The 18,020-nt window shown below is 52.9% G+C and overlaps 1 protein-coding gene across 3 annotated transcripts in view; it reads left to right on the forward strand.

Annotated features, from left to right (window-relative positions):
* SGSM1 (small G protein signaling modulator 1) overlaps positions 1–16,806 on the forward strand; it is a 33,667-nt gene extending 16,861 nt beyond the window's left edge. The window contains exons 10-26 of one of the 3 annotated variants that reach the window (XM_074554622.1): positions 1,171–1,238; positions 2,342–2,505; positions 2,846–2,975; positions 4,293–4,463; positions 5,294–5,432; positions 5,696–5,760; positions 6,082–6,227; positions 7,141–7,269; positions 7,887–8,069; positions 9,656–9,727; positions 10,240–10,821; positions 11,502–11,626; positions 12,760–12,842; positions 13,041–13,150; positions 13,388–13,484; positions 13,841–14,008; positions 14,296–16,806. In XM_074554622.1, the coding sequence (XP_074410723.1) occupies positions 1,171–1,238; positions 2,342–2,505; positions 2,846–2,975; positions 4,293–4,463; positions 5,294–5,432; positions 5,696–5,760; positions 6,082–6,227; positions 7,141–7,269; positions 7,887–8,069; positions 9,656–9,727; positions 10,240–10,821; positions 11,502–11,626; positions 12,760–12,842; positions 13,041–13,150; positions 13,388–13,484; positions 13,841–14,008; positions 14,296–14,384 (2,521 nt within the window). In that variant the 3' untranslated portion in view covers positions 14,385–16,806. Of the gene's footprint in view, positions 1–1,170; positions 1,239–2,338; positions 2,506–2,845; positions 2,976–4,292; positions 4,464–5,293; positions 5,433–5,695; positions 5,761–6,081; positions 6,228–7,140; positions 7,270–7,886; positions 8,070–9,655; positions 9,728–10,239; positions 10,822–11,501; positions 11,627–12,759; positions 12,843–13,040; positions 13,151–13,387; positions 13,485–13,840; positions 14,009–14,295 lie in introns of all 3 variants that reach the window. The other 2 variants (XM_074554620.1, XM_074554621.1) reach the window with 2 other exon arrangements.
* The last annotated feature ends 1,214 nt before the right edge of the window (positions 16,807–18,020 follow it).

Raw genomic sequence — 18,020 nt, forward strand, 5'->3', positions numbered from 1 at the left:
GGTTTTGTTTGTTGCCCTGAGGGATTTTTTTGAGGGATTTTTTTTGCTCTGCCTCCCTCCTGGCACATTGTGCTGCCAGGTTTCTCCTGGCTCCAGGAAAGTGGGAGTGTTTAGGACACTGATACTTTCACCTAGAGATCTTCTTCAGCAGAACTTTGTCTCCATTTCATTTGTTGTCAGTTGTAGTTTTTTTTGTTTACCTGTGTACTTTTCATCTCCCCTTTCTTCTTGGCCCCTGGGCCGTTCAGTTGTGCCTGGTACCCTCCCCTAAAATCTGTTTTCATCTCTACACTCCTTCTCTGAGTTCTTGCCTTGGGCATCAGCCTAAGCTCTAAAAATTCCCAGTGTCAAGACGTGACCAAGGAGGAGAGGAGGCAGATGGCACAGTGAGTATGACTGTACAGGGAGTCACTCCTGCACACCTTCCTGTCCTTCACGAGCTGTTTTTAATGCTATTTAAGCACTATTTTTACAAAGTGGCAGATGCTGCTGCTGCTCAGAATCTGGAAATTTGCTTTGTTGCAAAGCAGTGGGATGTGATTGAGTGCTGACACCCTTGGACAGCAGTGCTGGGCTCTCCACAGGAATGAAACCCTGCCTCTCTGCTCTCTCTGGTGGCCACCAGCTCTCCAGCATGTTCTAGATCTGCTCAGACACCTCGAGGTGCCTGTGCTGAGGCAGTTCTTGAACAGAAGCAGCTGAAACTAAACCTGTTGTGAGCTCTGAAAAACCCCACAAATTGTGAGGGTTTATTTCCCCTCCCTGGGGCAGAGCAGCAGCCCAGGCTTGGACCTCACTGCACATTTCCCTGGGGCTCCAGGGATGCTCCTGAGGGATTCACTCAGGGGAGAGTGCTCAGCTCTGCAGGGCTCCAGTCCCTCCCTGCAGTTGCCAGGATCCATGGGCACGTTGCCTGTGTCTGGGAACAGTGTGAGGGCAGAGAAACCACCCAGGGCAGGTAGGACAGGACTGAGCTGAGGTGGCAGGGACAGTTCTGGCTCTGGAGGCACATTGTCACTCATCAGGCTGGCATCACTGCTCTGGGATCCCATCCTTTCTGTGGCTTTGGCTGCTGCCAGGGGGTGAGGAGCAGGGTTTGGAGCTGCTGTGAGCAGCAGCAGAGCCTCTCACACCCTGGAGGCTCAGAGCTTCCCTGTCCCTCTGTTGCAGCGTGTACTGGGACTATGCCATGACCATTCGCCTGGAGGAGATCGTGTACCTGCACTGCCACCAGCAGGGTAAGGCCACACCTGGGGCTGCTGGGGCCTCTGGCACCTGGACTTGATCCCTTACCCCTGGGACATGGTTCTGCTGAGGCTCCAAGAGTTCTGGGTGATCACTGTGATTTAAGTGCTTCTAGAAGAGTCTTTCCCCAGCTCCTGGCTGTGGTGTGTCACAGACGTGTTTTATGAAAAATCCTTTCCTTAGGATTTTTTCTCCTGAGAGGCCTCAGAAACAAAATATAAACAATAATTATCTGCTGCTGTAAAATGCAACAAGTAGATCTGTGATTGGTCTCATGTGGTTTTTTCTAATTAATGGCCAATCACAGCCCATGTGTCCAAACTGTCTCAGTCAGTCACAAGCCTTTGTTATCATTCCTTTTCTATTCTTAGCTAACCTTCTAATAAAATCCTCTCTTCTATTCTTTTAGTATAGTTTTAATATAATATATATCATTAAATGATAAATCAAACCTTCTGAAACATGGAGTCAACATTCTCTGCTCTTCCCTCATCCTAAAAGCCCTGTGAACACCACAATGGTGCTTGGCTGGGAGTGCTCCCTGCACTGATTTTCAAGGGGATGATCCCAACAAGACTTTTCCAGGGCCTGTCTTATCATGGAGTTAGAGAAGAATCCACACAAGGAAGAAAGTCCTTATTTCCCATTCCCTGAGCTTTCCTGCCTGTTTTGTGACCGTGTTCACAAGGGTCCAAGGATGAGGGAGCAGACGAGGATCTGACTCCGTGTTTCAGAAGGCTTGATTTATTATTTTATTATATATATTATACTAAAACTATACTAAAAGAAGAAAGGATTTCATCAGAAGGCTGGCTGAGAATAGAAAAAGAAAGAATGATAACAAAGGCTTGTGTCTCAGACAGAGTCTGAGCCAGCTGGGCTGTGATTGGCCATTAATTAAAAACAACCACATGAGACCAATCACAGATGCACCTGTTGCATTCCACAGCAGCAGATAATCAATGTTTACATTTTGTTCCTGAGGCATCTCAGCTTCTCAGGAGGAAAAATGCTAAGGAAAGGATTTTTCAGACAATACCATGGCTGCACCGTTTCCCTCACTGATGGCTGTGTGTGCTCTCGCTGTTGCCAGCAGTAGACAGCGGTGGCACGGTGGTCCTGGTGAGCCAGGATGGCATCCAGAGGCCACCTCTGCGCTTCCCCCGTGGAGGACACCTGCTGCAGTTCCTGTCCTGCCTGGAGAATGGCCTCCTGCCCCACGGGCAGCTGGACCCACCCCTCTGGTCACAGCGGGGAAAGGTGGGTGTCTCTCCCTGCTGGGGTTCCCTCTGCCTGGCATTACTGGCTGCTGTGTTTTAAATGATGCCCTCCCCAAATTAATAAATTCAATTAATTAATACTAAATGTGGTGGTTGGGTTTAGCTCATGCCAAGCTAAACAGACCCTTCTGGAAAGCTGTGGGAGGGTTGTCCATGAGGGTTTGGCTCTCTGGGCTGTACTCTACCCTTATGGATTCACCTGCCACTGGAAACTTGATCCAGGGGCTGCTCCAGCCCAGGGAATGTGCAGATACGGCAAAGCAGGTGGGGCAGGAGCTTGGGAAGGGAGTGGCTGGTGAAGGGCAGGTTCTGCTCCTTAGGGAAAGGTGTTCCCCAAACTGAAGAAGAGAAGCCCCCAGGGCTCCTCCGAGTCTGCATCCGACAAGGAGGATGACGAAGCCACGGATTATGTCTTCAGGATCATCTACCCTGGGACTCAGACAGAGTTTGGTGAGTGCAGGGCAGCCTTTGGAGGGGCTGGAGGAGCTGGGACATGGCACTGGTGGGCACAGGGCAAACTGGGAGGTGGTTCCAGGGCAGGGGGTCTGCTTGTGCCAGTGCTGCCTGATTTAAATATCATCATTTAAATCATTTAAATCAGTCACCCTGGGAGGGTGGGAGACCCTGGCACAGAGAGCAGCCAGATGTGGCTGCCCCATCCCTGGAAGGGTCCAAAGCCAGGCTGGACAGGGATCATGGGAGGTGTCCCTACCCATGGCAAGGGGTAGAACTAAATAATCTTTAAATTGCTTTCCAACCCAGTCATTCCATGATTCTATCTTTTGTGTTGGTTTTTTGGGGATTTTTTTGGGTTTTTTTGGGTTTTTTTGGGTTCTTTTTTTGCTTTGTTTCTTTTTGTTTTGTGTTTGTTTTTTTGTTGTAACTTCCACTTGCTACTGAGTCCTTTGTTTCCTACCTGCACAACAGCATTAACGGTCAGCAAAAACCCCCTCTTAATAACACCCACATAATATCAGTAAAAAGGTTCACTTTGGTCACTTGGGGGCCACCTTCTGCCATCACAAGCCCCCAGGGCTGATTCTTCTCTAGCTGTCCCCGGGCTGCACTAAATCCAGTGATGTTCGCTCAGTGTGGCTCCTGCAGCACAGAGGGGAGGTCCCAGCACCCTGCTCTGCCTTCAGGCCCTAACTCGAGGGAGGGGATGCTGCTGGATTATCCAAAGCAGAAATCCTTCTTCATGCCTGGTGGTGAATGATCTGAACCTGGCTGAAATGTCTGTACATGTTTCCTCACTCTTCTGTGAGGTGCCAAGGTGCCTTCTGTCATCATAGGTGACTTTAGAAGTGGGAGAGAATGAGTTTTATATGGAAGACTTGTGGAGTGTGCTTTTGAAAAGCTCTGAAATGGGATGGAAACCTTTTTCCTACATTTTGGAGGCTATGAGGGAGAAATTACATCCGCTGTGACTCCTCCATAACGTCAGTTGAGATTATACTTGGTGGTCCCTGCCTTCAGCTGACTAACACACTTCAGTGAGTCAGATAAAAACCTGATAGAGGCTAAAACAGCAGATAGAGATGTGCCTTTCTGTGGCTGCCTTTTGATGCACCCCTTAAAATTCCATGCTGGGGGCCACATTTTCTGGGAAATGAATTTGCTGCCACCTCCTCAGTTGGCATCATCACAGCCTGTGCTGTTCCTGTGCGCCTCCTCAGCCAGGGGTGGAACTGCATCATCCTCTCTTCTCCGCAGATTCTCCCTTTCTCCCCTTTCACTGGTGCCTTTGTCCTCTCTCTGTGTCTCTAGTTGCCATTAATGGTGCTTTTCACCCACTCCTTGCACCTGTGACTGCTGGGAGAGGGAAGATCATGAAGATTCCAGCTGGAAGCAGGATGGTGGTGATCCCCAAATGGTGTCTGAGTGTCCCTGGCAGATCCCGAGCTCTCCGTGCTGCTCTGGGCACCTCCTGGCATCAGTGTAATGAGCTCTTGGTTGGGTCTGGTGCTCAGCTCACCTGTGTTGTCACTTGGGAGCTCCTGCAGAGCTGTCCCTGTCACCACTGGCTGTCACTGACCCATCAGCTCAGTGGGAGGGGAATTATTCTGTGGGAATAATTCAGTATTTTTCCTGCCAATGTCATTTGTTCCTTATCACAAGCAGGGAGAGCCAGTGAGACCAAGGGATAGCGAGGACCCGGAAAATGAAATTTCTACCACAATTTAATTTCCAAGGAGGAGTAAAAAGGATTGTTCCTCATGGCCTGGACTGTGTGTGGGTGGTACCTGAGCACACCCAAGGCCTTTGCAGCAGCACTTTGAGTTTAAGCAGGGATTAACAAGTGACAACATGCAGAGCTCCTGCTGTGCCTCTCAACCTCTTCATCCAAGTCTTCATCTTCTCTCTTGTGATTTAGGTGCTCCCTTCTTTCCCTGAACTTTGGATGGGATGGGCCTTTTTCCTTCCAGTAATCCACTCTTCCTGGGACAGCAGCTGATTTCAATCCTGTTTTTCTCTCTGGAGCCTGTGCGCTGGGTGTTGGGTTTCTGCCTTGGTCAGCACGAAGCAGTTTAAGATCAGCTTTCTGAATTAGCTGGTTAATTAGCAATGGTTCTCTCTCATCAGTGCTCTTTGTTCCTTTCTCCTGAGCTCACCAGTGCTGTGATTCCCTGTGGTGGCTCCTGCTTGGTTGCTGGAGCCTCCTTGGCAAGAGCGCGATGCTGCGTTTGCCAATGAAAGCTCTCTCTGTAGCTCCCTGACTGCAGGGCAGTGCCAGGCTGTGGCTGACGCTCCTCTCTGCCCTCCTGCAGTGCCCCAGGACCTGATGGACGCTCCGGGGGCTGTCCTGCCCCCCATGTGGCAGCCCAGCACCCGCAAATCCTCCTGCTCCTCCTGCTCCCAGAGCGGCTCCTCCGACGGGGGCCCAGCCAACGGCTGCAGCCACGAGAGGTAGGAGGGCACAGGGGCACAGCAGAGCCAGGGCTCGTGTCCAGCAGCCATGGCAGGGCCACTGGGATGTGGCTGAGCCTTGCCCCTGCATCTGGGACACCTCAGCTGTTCCACAGCCTGGCAGCAGGAATTGCTGCTCTGAACCCGGGCAGCGTCCCTGGTGAATCCCTGCAGGCAAAGCTGGATCACTGGGATCAAAGCCAGGCTGAGGGGATGCACAGGAGCATCTTCTGCCCTCACATCCTGGGTGTTTCTGTTGGCAGAGCTCCACTGAAGCTGCTGTGTGACAACATGAAGTACCAGATCCTGTCCCGGGCTTTCTATGGATGTGAGTAGTTGTCACCCCCCTGCTGCTGCCTTGGGATGTGTGACAGGATAAGGGATGGGGTCCTGGGCTGGGAATGGTGCTGGGGGAGCTGGGACCAGCCTGCTGCAGGTGCTCAGGGTGGGGAGCAAACAGCTGGGCTCTGACTCTCAGCCTTGAGCCCCGTGAGCAGCAGCACTGGGGGTACAAGATGGAGACCTGTCCTGGGAGAATCCCTGCTCTGAAAGCTGGATGTGGCTGGGTAAAGATGTCCTTGCTTTCTCCTGCTCTTCATCCCCGTGTTTCCTGGAGCTGCACAGCTGAAGTGTGGTGTTCCTGCTGCAGGGCTGGCCTACTGCAGACACCTGTCCACAGTGAGGACTCACCTGTCAGCGCTGGTGAACCACAACATCGTGTCCCCCGATGTCCCCTGCAGCGCCAGCGCGGGGCTCACCGTGGACATCTGGCACAGATACCTGCAGGACAGCTCGGTAGGGCCATGCCCTGGGGACACAGGGCAGTGCCACTGGAGTGGGTGTAGCATGGGGAGGTGGGGGAACACGTCAAGGAGTTCCTCAAGGAGGGAAGTCAGCCAGGCTGTCCCATGCACAGAGCCTGAGGCTCCTAATCCTTGGCATGTGAGGTAGAGGAGTGAGCACTGCTCTTCTTCAGGTGCTTCTGCTCAGAGCCTGCCTGCAGCAGTGTCTGTCACACAGGTGCTGCTGTCCTGAGTGGGGTCCTGATGTGCTGCCAGCTCAGGGCACAGCAGTGGTGCTTTGGTGACTTTGTGGGCCACTCCTTGGTGTGGAGAGACAAAATGTCCACCCACAGCCTCTGGCTCTGCTTAAGTGCAGGCAGGGGTTGGAGGGATCATGGGCAGTGAGGCTGGGGGCTCTCTAAAACAGAGACAAGAAAGAGTTAAAGAATAAAGTAGGTATTTATCAGAAGGCCTCAATGGATAGACTTGGGCAGCACAAGAGCCCAGCCAGGGCTACACCCAAGATGAACTAAAATGATCACAAAATGCACAACTGGTCATGGGATCTCTCACTTTTATAAATTCTGCTCCATTTGCATATTTGACTTCATTGTCCAATTGCAGCTTTAGCCCATGCAGTCCCATCCTGCTTTTCTCTCTTCAGCCCACGTTTTTTGTGCTCTTGGGCCTGAGATTTGGATCATTTGTCCTTGGTCCCCAGCTAGAGCAGGAATTGTTTTGTCTCCCTACTCTCTGTAAAGAGAGCTCATCATCCCCTAATGTGAAGCTCAGAACTGCACACCAAAGCAGCACAGAACCTGAAAAACACAAAAGCTACAACCTGAGGCATCCCTTGTGGTGCTGATGGGTGGGGACACCTGTACATCCTGGCTGTGTCTGTGCCCTGACCCAGGCTCTTCCCACAGAGTTACGAGGACCAGGAGCTGCTGCGGCTGATCTACTACGGCGGGATCCAGCACGAGATCAGGAAGGCTGTGTGGCCTTTCCTGCTGGGCCATTACCAGTTTGGGATGACAGAGGCAGAGAGGAAGGAGGTTGGTGAGGCTGTGCTTGCAGCTCAGTGTGCTCACTGGTCCTGCCTAGGGGAGGGGTCTGTGAGCAGAGATCTGTTAGCTCCATGGAACATGGTTTGAAGTAGGGGTGGGGAGGAAGAGCATGTTGCTGGCACTAAGGGGCTGTGAAGCATGGCATTGGGCTTCCTGGCTCTGTTTTCCAGCATGGAAGAAGGCTTAGCACACCCCTGTGAGCCCACTGGGCCTCGTGTCCATCTGGACTGGGCTGTAGGTAGGAGTGGGACAAACCCTTGCATCAGCAGGAATTGATAGGGCCAAGCTTGTCACTGACCTGTGAAACTGGTCATGTTAAGTGCCTTGTGCACCTTGGGAGGGCAGGGAGGAGATGGGTGGGTGTTCTTCCATCCAAATTTCACCACATTTTGTGCAGGGTAAGGGTGGCTGTGTCCCACGAGTTCACACAAATGTGCACCACCCTGCGTGGGGCACAGTTGGGGCTGGTTTGGGGTTCTCCAGGCACAGGCATTGCACAGTTGGGGCTGGTTTGGGGCTCTCCAGGCACAGCCATTGCACAGTTTGGGCTGGTTTGGGGCTCTCCAGGCACAGCCATTGCCAGCCCCTGTCCCCCTGTGTGCCAGGCTGATGAGCAGACCCGGGCATGCTACGAGCACACCATGGCAGAGTGGCTGGGCTGCGAGGCCATCGTCCGGCAGCGCGAGAAGGAGTCGCACGCCGCAGCCCTGGCCAAGTGCTCCTCGGGGGCCAGCCTGGACTCCCACATCCAGAGGATGATGCACAGGGACTCCACCATCAGCAACGAGGTGAGGGCTTGGGCAGTGCCCACACAGAGTCCCTGTGGGGTGCACACACAGGTGCTGCCCATGACCTGTGCCCACCTGCGTGTCTTGTGTTCTGTGGAAGTGAAATACCCAGGATTAGCTCCATGGAAGATGGTTTGAAGTAAGGGTGAGGAGGAAGAGCATGGCACTAAGGGGCTGTGAAGCAGGGCACTGGGCTTCCTGGCTTCCTTTTCCAGCATGGAGGAAGCCTCAGCACACCCTCAGTACACTGCACCTTGGGACTGGCTTTTAGCAATACAGTGAGGAATGAGATCCACAGCCCAAACCAAAGGGTGTGGAGGGAAAAGCCTGTGAAAGGAAAGGCAGTCCTGGGAACAGTCCAGGGAGTGTTTCCATGAGTTTTTTCCTTGGAGGAGAAGAGCCCAGCATGGCAGAGCATTCCCTGACCTCAGGCTGCTGGCCCAGAGGGGAGATGAGCACTGGAGATTGGATCTGCTTCCCTCTGGGAAGTTTATATGGGTGCTTTGGGATGGAGATGAGCTGAATCCCAGTCCTGCAGGCTATGTGTGTGCCCAGAGAAGGAGAGATGCAGGGAAGGCAGGTCTGAGCCAAGGGCAGGGTGGAACTGGATGATGCAGCTCTCTGAGGTGCTGCTCCATTGGCTGAAGCCCTGGGAATCATTCCCATCCCCTCAGCATCTTCCACCGTGGCTCTTCCTTTGGACCCACGTGTGGGAAGGGAGCTGGCAGAGTGAACACACGAAAAGTTCCCCCCTTTTCCCATCTCAACCTGAAATTTCCTGTTTTAAGTGCTCCCATGGTAATGGAGGAAAACTGTCGCCCTTCCTTTCTCCACCAGAGCCCTGCCCAGCAAACACCCACAGTACAAGGGTGGGGACAAGTGCTGTTCTGAATGTGCTGTATTTTCTTAAAATCCTATTGTTTGTGTGTGATGTCATGGCCATGCCTTGCACCTCTGCTCAGTTAATGGGAGGACTTGCTCTCATTGTGGGCTGGTTGTTCAGAGGGGCCCCACAGAGCCAGGCTGGTGCCTGCAAAGCCCAGCCCTTCCCTCTGTGCTTCAGCTGGAAGCCAGAACAGGCTGCTCGTGACTTTGAGAGGAGCTGCTTCCACCGAGTCTGGCTTAAAACATCAATATTTGTCCTTGAAGAAAAGGAAAAAAGCATGAATATGCTTGGAGAGAGTGTTTTATAGCCTGACTTCATCGTTTATGTAAACGGAGCTGGGCTGAGCTGCATTGCTGCCAAATTAGGACAGAGATTTGTAGAAATTCTCACTCCAGGGAGGCAGCGTGACCTCCGTGCAGGCCAGAGGAAAGCAGCTCCTTCAGACCCAGCACACAGCACTTGAACAAGTGCATTGACCTGAGAAAGCTTTGCCTTTGTCACCTCCCCAGCAGTATCAGGGGCTGAGGCAGGGCACTGTGCTGGGTGATGCAGCACCGTGGATGTGACAGGAAAATCCTGGGTCAGATATTTACTGGGTGCATTACTCCTTGTTCTTCACCTGCAGAAGTGCCAGGTCTGCTTGAGTTTCCTCTCCCTGACCCCTTTTCTTTTGTTTCTCATTTTCCCCTGTCCCCTGCAGTCCTCGCAGAGCTGCAGCTCCGGCCGGCAGAATCACGCCCGGCTGCAGAGCGACTCCAGCTCCAGCACCCAGGTGAGCACCTTGTCCCTCCATTCCTTGTCCCCACGGCTCTGCCTTGGCTTGGGCTGACCCCTCACCACAACCACAGCGATTTCTGGCAAACAGAACCAGTGCTGGAAGAGGTAAATGAGTCCCCAACCTGCTTTGGAGCTTTTAATGTCAGAATTGTGCTCTGCTTGGGGTGTTCAATGTTCACCTGCCAGCTCTGCCCTGTGGCCTCACACCTGAAGGTTCATGGCTGTTCCCTCTGTTCATGCCCAGGTGTTTAATTTTAACACCTGTTGAAATTTCTGCCCAGTATATAATGCCAAGCAAAGCAAAGTCCTTTGGAGCAGGGATTTGTGGGCTTGGAGTTATGCAAACAACCAAGCACTGATTCAAATCCAGTGAGAAGAAGCTAAAGAGGGATTTTCCTCGCTCTCCACTGCTGGGAACACAGGCACTATGAGAACACAGCACTTGGGGGTGTAGTGCCTATGTTCCCAACATTTCCTGAATGCTTGGGATGTCTTCCCACTTTGCAGGTGTTTGAATCTGTGGATGAGGTGGAACAGACTGAAGTAGATTCTCAGCTGGAAGACGGCAAGCAAAGCAAGATCCCCAATGGGACAGTCCCCAACGGCACGTGTTCCCCTGATTCTGGGCACCCCTCTTCCCAAAACTTCTCCATCACATCGGGCTTCTCAGAGCGCAGCTTCAGCAACGAGGACAGTGCCCTGGAAACCACCAAATCCTCATCCAGCTCCCAGGGAAAGGCTGCTGGCTCCGACCTGCCAGCCCCACCAGACACAGATGGTGTCCAGCAGGAGAAGCTGCAGGGCCAAGACAGCCTGGAAGGGGAATTTCCCACTGGTGGAAGCGTGGATTTTGTCCCCATGGGTGAGGGCTCGGCGGGGCTCCTGCGTGACAGTGACACTGTGGCCCTGACTGTGGTGGAGAGCTGGGCAGACAGCGAGGCTGAGAAGCAGAGCCTGGTGGAGAGTGAGGACAACCTGTCTGAGGAGCCAGAGATGGAGAGTCTGTACCCACAGCTGGACTCTCTGACTGTGACTGATCTGACCAGCACTGAACCAGCTGCTCTCTCCTCCACGGGTGTCACCTACTCTGTAAGTACACACCTGGCATGGGGGGTTCCTTCCTGGCTGCCTCCAGCACCCCAGAGCAGTTTGGGGTGGGAAGGGACCTCTGGAGATCATCCCCTGCCAAGGGAGGGTCACCTGGATTGTGTTCAGGTGGATTTGGGATGTCTCCAGAAAGGGAAGTTCCATGCACTCCCTGGGCAGCTGTTCCAGGGCTCTTCCACCTGGAAGGGAAGAAGTTTTTTTTCATGTTGAGGTGGAACTTTTGTTTAAGTTTATGGCCATTGCTCCTTGTCCTGTCACTTGGTACCACTGAAAAGAGTCGGGCACTCTCCTTTTGGCACATGATTTGAGATGTTTGTATGGATTTATGAGATTTCCTCTCAGTCTTCTCCAGACTGGCCAGGCCCAGCTCCTGCAGTCTCTCCTCATCAGAGAGATACTTCAGACTGCAAATAATCTCTCTGGCAGCTCCTTGTCTTTCTTTAGCTGTGGAGCCCAGAATTGAACACCACACTCCAGATGTGCCTCACTGGGGCTGAGGGAGGGGCAGAATTTACCTGCATTTGCCCTATGCTGATCCCACAGTTGGGCGTAGAGGGGCTCCTACCTTCCACCCAAACTCTGCCCTGTCTCTCCACTGCCCTTGCAGCTCTCTCCCTGATTTTTACTAGAAAACAAATCAACTCTGCTCTTGTTTTGGGCAGCCAGAGCTGCTGGACATGTACACGGTGAACCTGCACCGCATCGAGAAGGACGTGCAGCGCTGTGACCGCAACTACTGGTACTTCACCCCCGCCAACCTGGAGAAGCTCCGCAACGTCATGTGCAGGTGGGGGCTCTGGGGGCCTTCCTGGGATTCACCTGCAGGCTGGAGCCTCAAACTGTGCTGTGGTTATGGAGTTTTGCTCCTTGCCTTCCTCCCCTCATCACCCAGCGCTGGGGCTGCAGCTCCAAGGATGCGGCGGTTCCCAGACCGAGGTGTCCGGCTGTCCGTCCCCATCACTGCTGTGTCCTGGGGTTTTGGACAAGGCAGAGGCTCCCTGGGCTGCCCAGGAACCAGGGCAGTCCACCGGCTTCCTGCAGCTTGCCTGGCAAATGTTTTAATGAGGATCAGCCCACAGAGCTGTAGTGCTAATGAGAAAGTGCCTGAAGCACCGGGATGGTTTATGCCTGCCCAAAATCCCAGGAGAGAGCCAGACCTGGGTGCATTTCTGAGTCCCTGTGACTCAGAGCTCGCCTAGTGACACTCACAGGCTCAGACCAGCTCCTGCTTCACAGGCAGCAAAGGCTAAAATATTATTACTCATCTTGCAAACATGAGGAGAAGCTGCTGTTCCATCAGTGCTGTCACTTCACCCGACAGCCAGAGCTGGAGATCTCTGCTGAGATTAGACCTTCAGCACAGCACATTTTGGAAAACCAGTGGGCAGGATGGAAAAGATCCTTCCCTTGTGCCAGCAGCAGATCTGAGTCTTCTCTGAACGCATGTTGCCTTGCTACCAAAAAAGGGAAGATATCCCTGCAGGGCTGGGTGCTTCCTGGGACGCTGGGCATGGGAAGGGGAGGCAGGCAGTGTCTGCAGGGAGAACCAAGGGGATCAATGGAGGGAGAGGGATGAGAATGAGAGATGAACAGGTTTTATCAGTCTCTGCCCTTTAACCAGTGACCCCACTGTGCTGTGCTTTGCCATTTTGCTTTTCCCTGTGCTGATTTACCCTGCAATGGCTGTGGCACAGGCCTGGACTGACCCTGGATGTGGCCATGGCACAGTCCTGGATCAACACCCTGCCATGCATGCCTTACCTGGGAGGCACCACAAGAATTTAATCATTTGCAGCACAGGGATAACAGAATGAATAGGTGTGATTAACTCCAGCATCCTGGGAAGGAAGACAGGGCACAAAGGAGGTGGCAGGTGGTGGCACTCAGGTCCTAGGTCACCTCTCCTGCTCTCTCACACAGCTACATCTGGCAGCACATTGAGATTGGCTACGTGCAGGGCATGTGTGACCTGCTGGCCCCTCTCCTGGTCATCCTGGATGATGGTGAGTGGGTGGCTCTGCTTTCCCTGTGTCTGTGTGGGGATCTGTGTTGGGATGTGCCAGGGGGGTGGTGGCTCTCTGTGCCTGGAGGTGTGGAGCAGGATCCTGTTTGTCCCAGGAGCGCACCCTGGGGCCAGGCTGAACTTTCTGGAAGGGTGTTGCTGCTGCAGCCCTGCAGTGATGTCTCTCCTCCTTGCACAGAGGCTCTGGCCTTCAGCTGCTTCACTGAGCTGATGAAGAGGATGAACCAGAACTTTCCACATGGAGGAGCCATGGACACCCACTTTGCCAACATGAGGTCACTGATCCAGGTGGGAGCTCCTGGCATGGGGATGGCAGCTCCTCATAACCAGGGGGGAAAGCTGGTCCTGGAGGGGCTGGGGTGAAGATTCAGTGCTGGGGAGCAGGAAGGACAGCAGGGGCTGGAGCAGTGTGTGCCAGGGTGGGAAGGAGAAGCTGGTGCACTAGGGGAGCAGAGGGATGGAGGGAAGTAGGCAGAGGGATGATGGTGTGTGCATTCCTGAGTTTCCTTTTGCTTTTCTTGACAGATTCTGGACTCTGAGCTCTTTGAGCTGATGCACCAGAATGGGGATTACACTCATTTCTACTTCTGTTACCGATGGTTTCTCCTGGACTTCAAGAGAGGTGTGTACTGAGACCACCCAAGGGTGGGGCAGGATCTGCTTCCAGGCTTCTCAGCAGGTTTAAACTTATTTTTAATTCCTTTTCACTTTTCCCTGGTTTGTGTCTGGCTGATTGTTCTGTCTAGATACAGAACCTGTTGTTCCAGAGCTGCTGCTGAACTTTTCCATGAGTGTGTCCTGGGGCTGTGTCACCTGCTGCTGGGCAGAATATTTCTCCTTACAGATGACTGACTTTGCTTCCAGCTGGAGCAGGTTCCTGTGGGAAGGAAGCACCCAGTGTGTCTCCCCAGCGCTGCTGTGAGCTCTGTGAGCCAGGGTGGGGTGAATGGGGTGGTAACTGCTGTTCTCTGCTCACAGAGCTGGTGTATGACGATGTCTTTGCTGTCTGGGAGACCATCTGGGCTGCTGCTCACGTCTCCTCTGCTCACTACGTGCTCTTCATAGCCCTGGCCCTGGTGGAGATGTACCGGGACATCATCCTGGAGAACAACATGGATTTTACAGACATCATCAAGTTTTTCAATGGTACAGCTCGTGCTCTCTTGGGCTGAGGTTGGGGCAGCTGCTCAGGTGTGGGAATGTTTGACACCCAGAGCTCTGAGGGATCTGGTGGGGCTGGAATCCACCTGCTCTCCTCAGCCTAGATGTGTTGGAGGGAGCTGAGGTTTAGGCTCGTTCAGGATGGCTCTCCAGAGCCAGGTGTCCCTGCCAGGGGAGGTTGGAAATGTGGCAGCACAGGAATAACAGACTGAAGAGCTGGGGGCTGTGGGCTGGGGGCTGCTCTGCTCTGACCTGTCTGGTGTGTGTTGCAGAAATGGCCGAGCGCCACAACACCAAGCAGATCCTGAAGCTGGCTCGGGACCTGGTCTATAAAGTGCAGACTCTGATTGAGAACAAATGAAGGACCTGGAGCAGACGAGGCACCCAAAGAGCCAGGACTCCCCTCTGACGCTCCCTCCCTGCTCCTGTCTCTCCAAGTGCCACCCCTGTGGGACTCAGGTGGTGGGACATGTGCTGCTACGTGAGCTGGGAGTCCCCTGGGCTCAGCGCAGGCCCAGGCTCAGACCTTCTGCAGTGACTCAACCAAAGATCCCTCCAGGTGTGTTCCTGTGCCTGGAGCAGGACCAGGCAGTGGCTTCCTGGCCTCGGAGCAGCTGCTGTGGCCACCAGAACTGCCCAGGCAGTGCCACATCCCAGGGTGGAGCTTGGGGGCTGGGGGAGCAGAGCTTGGTGGCACAGAGGGAAAGCTGATTCCTTGGAAAGCTGCTTCCTTGGGCAGCCCTTCCCTGTGGGGTGGGAAGGCAGCCAGCCCTGCGAGCCCGGGCAGCACAGGGATGCTGCCAGTGCTCAGCTTCTCACCAACACAATGAGGTTCTGCCAGTAATGGGGGGAACTTTGATCACAGGAATTCCTCTTTTGATCTTGTCCCTCAGTGCATTGCTTCCCCTTCAGTGTTTTCTTTTTTTAGGGCTCCGTTTTCTCCCTGGGATTTTACATTGTTCCTACAATATCTGAGCACACAAGAGGTTCGTGTCTGGATGGATTTTCAGAACAGCTCCAAATTCAGTGTTGGGGTTATTTTTCAAAATCCAGCCTCTGTAATGTTCTCTGAACACTGGGAAATCTGGTCCTGACCTCCTCTGGGAACTCCAGGCTGGGGGTTTTCTTACCTGCCTTACTTTAGCTGCTTGTGGTAGGAGTCTGGTCTCTTGTTGTTCCTCTGAGCTCTTGTGAGGGAAGGGCTCCTCAGAAGGCAAGTCAGAGCTCCTGATTATCCTGACTTTCCCTCTGACAGCTTCAGGGCTGGCTGTTGAGTCCCCTAAACCCACTGAGCATCTCCAGTTAGGTCTTGGTGGGCTTTTCCCACAGACCTGTGAGAGGAAAATAGCCCAAGGTCCCTGAGTGGGCTTTGCTTTGGGAAGATGCCCTTGTGTGGCCACTTTTCCTGCACAGCCTGGAGCCCAGTGCGTGAAGTGCCTCTCCAGCTGCTGTGTCCCACACAGCCTGCCCTGCAGAGGCTTCGGAGTCATTTTTCAACTCAGGTAAAAACAATACAGGAAAAGGAGAGGGGTGGGTGGGTGGATGGAGGGTCCAGCCCAGCCAGGAGGGCAGTGCTGGGTTGGAGCTCTCTCTCTGAGGGTACTTTCTCTCAAGTTTTGCTGCAAACTTTTGTGTTCCCCTTGGTGCAATGTGTGCTGTGTGTGTGCTCTCCTCTGGCCTTGCTCCTGCCTTGCTGCTGGAGTGCTCCCACAGGAGGGAAAGGGGCCCTTCCTCCCTCCTCCTGTGCATCATCCGTCTGTGCTGGTTTGTGTTGGCTCGTGGCACGTGTCAGATGTTGCTGGCAGAAAAAAGGTGGTTGTCAGCCTGCACAGGAGAAAAACTGCTGCTTCAGGGAAGGGCTGAGCAGCCTGGTGGAGTGGTTTGCTGGTTCTGAGCAAATCAGCAATTATTTTCTGTGTTCTGGGACATGGAGGTCACAGCTGGAAAAGGCAGTGGCACTGCTTGAACCCTTTGGGGAAGGGGCAGAGGGAGAGCAATGGGCAGCCCTTCACTCCTCATAATCCCAACAATCTGGGAAATTCCCTGAAGCAGTGAAACTCCAAAGGGTGCTGGGCTGCAGTAGCACATGAAACAAAGAGCTTGAGACCTGCCAGTTCCTGAGAGAATCTTTCATTTTTCCACCAAACAGAGTGAAAAGCTGTGTCCTCCCTCCTTCCAGGCTGCTCCTGCTCCCTCAGGGCTCTAGGACAGATCTGTCACCTGTCTAGAGGGCAAGGGAAGTGTCTGTTCTCCCTTTCCTGAGGGCCAGGGTCACCTTAAACACCACCTGACCAAGCAACATTGCTGACACTAAACCTTTCAAGCTTCTTTCCTTGATTTTTAAACAAAAACCGCCAAGAAGTTCTGCACAATATTTGCTGTCTGTATTAACTGAGAGTGTCTTTGGGCCGCTCAATAGCAGTGTTTTTTTGAATAATTTCTGGGGGGGAAGGGAAAAAAGTATTTATTTATTGATTGTACCTGACTGTGTGTCCTTGTGTGCTGTGTGAGTGCGCGCTGTTGTGCAAATGGAGATAGAAATTTTCAATGTTATTTACGATATCTTGTAAATGTTTACCAGAGAATTGTGTCTATATATAATATATATACAGAATAGAGAGAAAATATGTCAACTAAGTGGGTTATTTTTTGAGGAGGGGGGGTGTGGGGTGAGAAATCTTTTGCTTCTAAGAACTGTGTGGTTTCTATAGCACCTATTCCATGATGTGCCAATCTGTCACCGTCCCTGTGCTGGGAGAGTTGTTCTGGTGGGGCAACAGGAAGCTCAGAGCAGAGTCATCATCACAACCTCAATTTGGCTTCATCTTGGTTCTGGCTTTAAGACTGGACAAGAGGAAGAAAAGAAAATTAGGGAAAAATAATGTAAAAAAGCTTTGTTTCGGCTGTGTTGCTGGGCAAGTTCTTGTGCTTGTGGGGACCCACAGTGAGACCCCACCAGGAGTCTGGGGCTCTCTTTGATGCTTAAAAGCTGCTAAGAAGCTGAAAAACAAAAGTTTTGCTGTGCAGCTGTTTGTGGGTCTTCTCTGGGCTCCTTCTCTGCCCCCCTGCAGGATTCCCATGAGATAAAGCCTTGTTCTGGCATTCTGACAGGGCCCATCATGGTGCTGGAAGCCAGCAGGGATCTCTCCCAGCAGGAGAGGCCTGTCACCAGGCTTGGCCATATACAGTAATCTTGTCTGGCCCCTTGGGGAGGAGGAATGTCTCATCCCAGCAGCTCTGCAGCTGAAAACCCCCCCACAATGGCACTGCCAGCCCAGGGCTATTTTAGCCTGTGGGAACAGGGATGGAGCTCTGTGCCTTAAACTGACAGAGGGCAGGGTTGGATTGGATTTTAGGGAGAAATTCTGCACTATAAGGCACTGGCACACCCTGGATCCCTGGAAGTGTCCCAGGCCAGGTTGGACAGGGCTTGGAGCAACCTGGGATAGTGGAAGGTGTCCCTGCCCATGGCAGGGGGTGAAACTGGGTGATCTCTAAGTTTCCTTCCAACCCCAACCATTCCATAACTCCACACCTTCTGAGGAGATTGCTGCAACGGTGGCATGAGCTGCCAGCCCATGTTCTCTGCTCCAGTCACTCCAAGCTGAGCCTGAGGAAAAAAGGAAGGTTGGGCTCCGTAGGCTGAGTTCAGCTCCCATCTCACCCTCACTGAGCACCCACATTGCTGTGGGGTTTGTGCTGAGCTCAGGTAACCTCAGTGTGTGTAAATCCACTAAGTGTTTGTGTCCTGGCCCTGTGTTCCTCAAATGGATTATCTTCCTGCATTTGACCTTTCTGCTCTTGCAACCTTCCAATGAGCTCCTGGTACTCATCTCTTTTGGTGTCAGACCCTTTAGAAGTTGTGTTTGTTCCTAAATGTGTGATTTTCATAGGAGATTTTTCTCTTGCAGTGTTGAGTCCCTGAGTGGCTTTGCTGTAGATGTTTTTAATGAAGACTGAGAGATTTGGTTTTTTTTTTTTTTTTTGTGTGTGTGGG

This window comes from Zonotrichia albicollis, chromosome 18 (assembly GCF_047830755.1).
Source record: "Zonotrichia albicollis isolate bZonAlb1 chromosome 18, bZonAlb1.hap1, whole genome shotgun sequence".
In the NCBI taxonomy this organism is placed as follows: domain Eukaryota; kingdom Metazoa; phylum Chordata; class Aves; order Passeriformes; family Passerellidae; genus Zonotrichia; species Zonotrichia albicollis.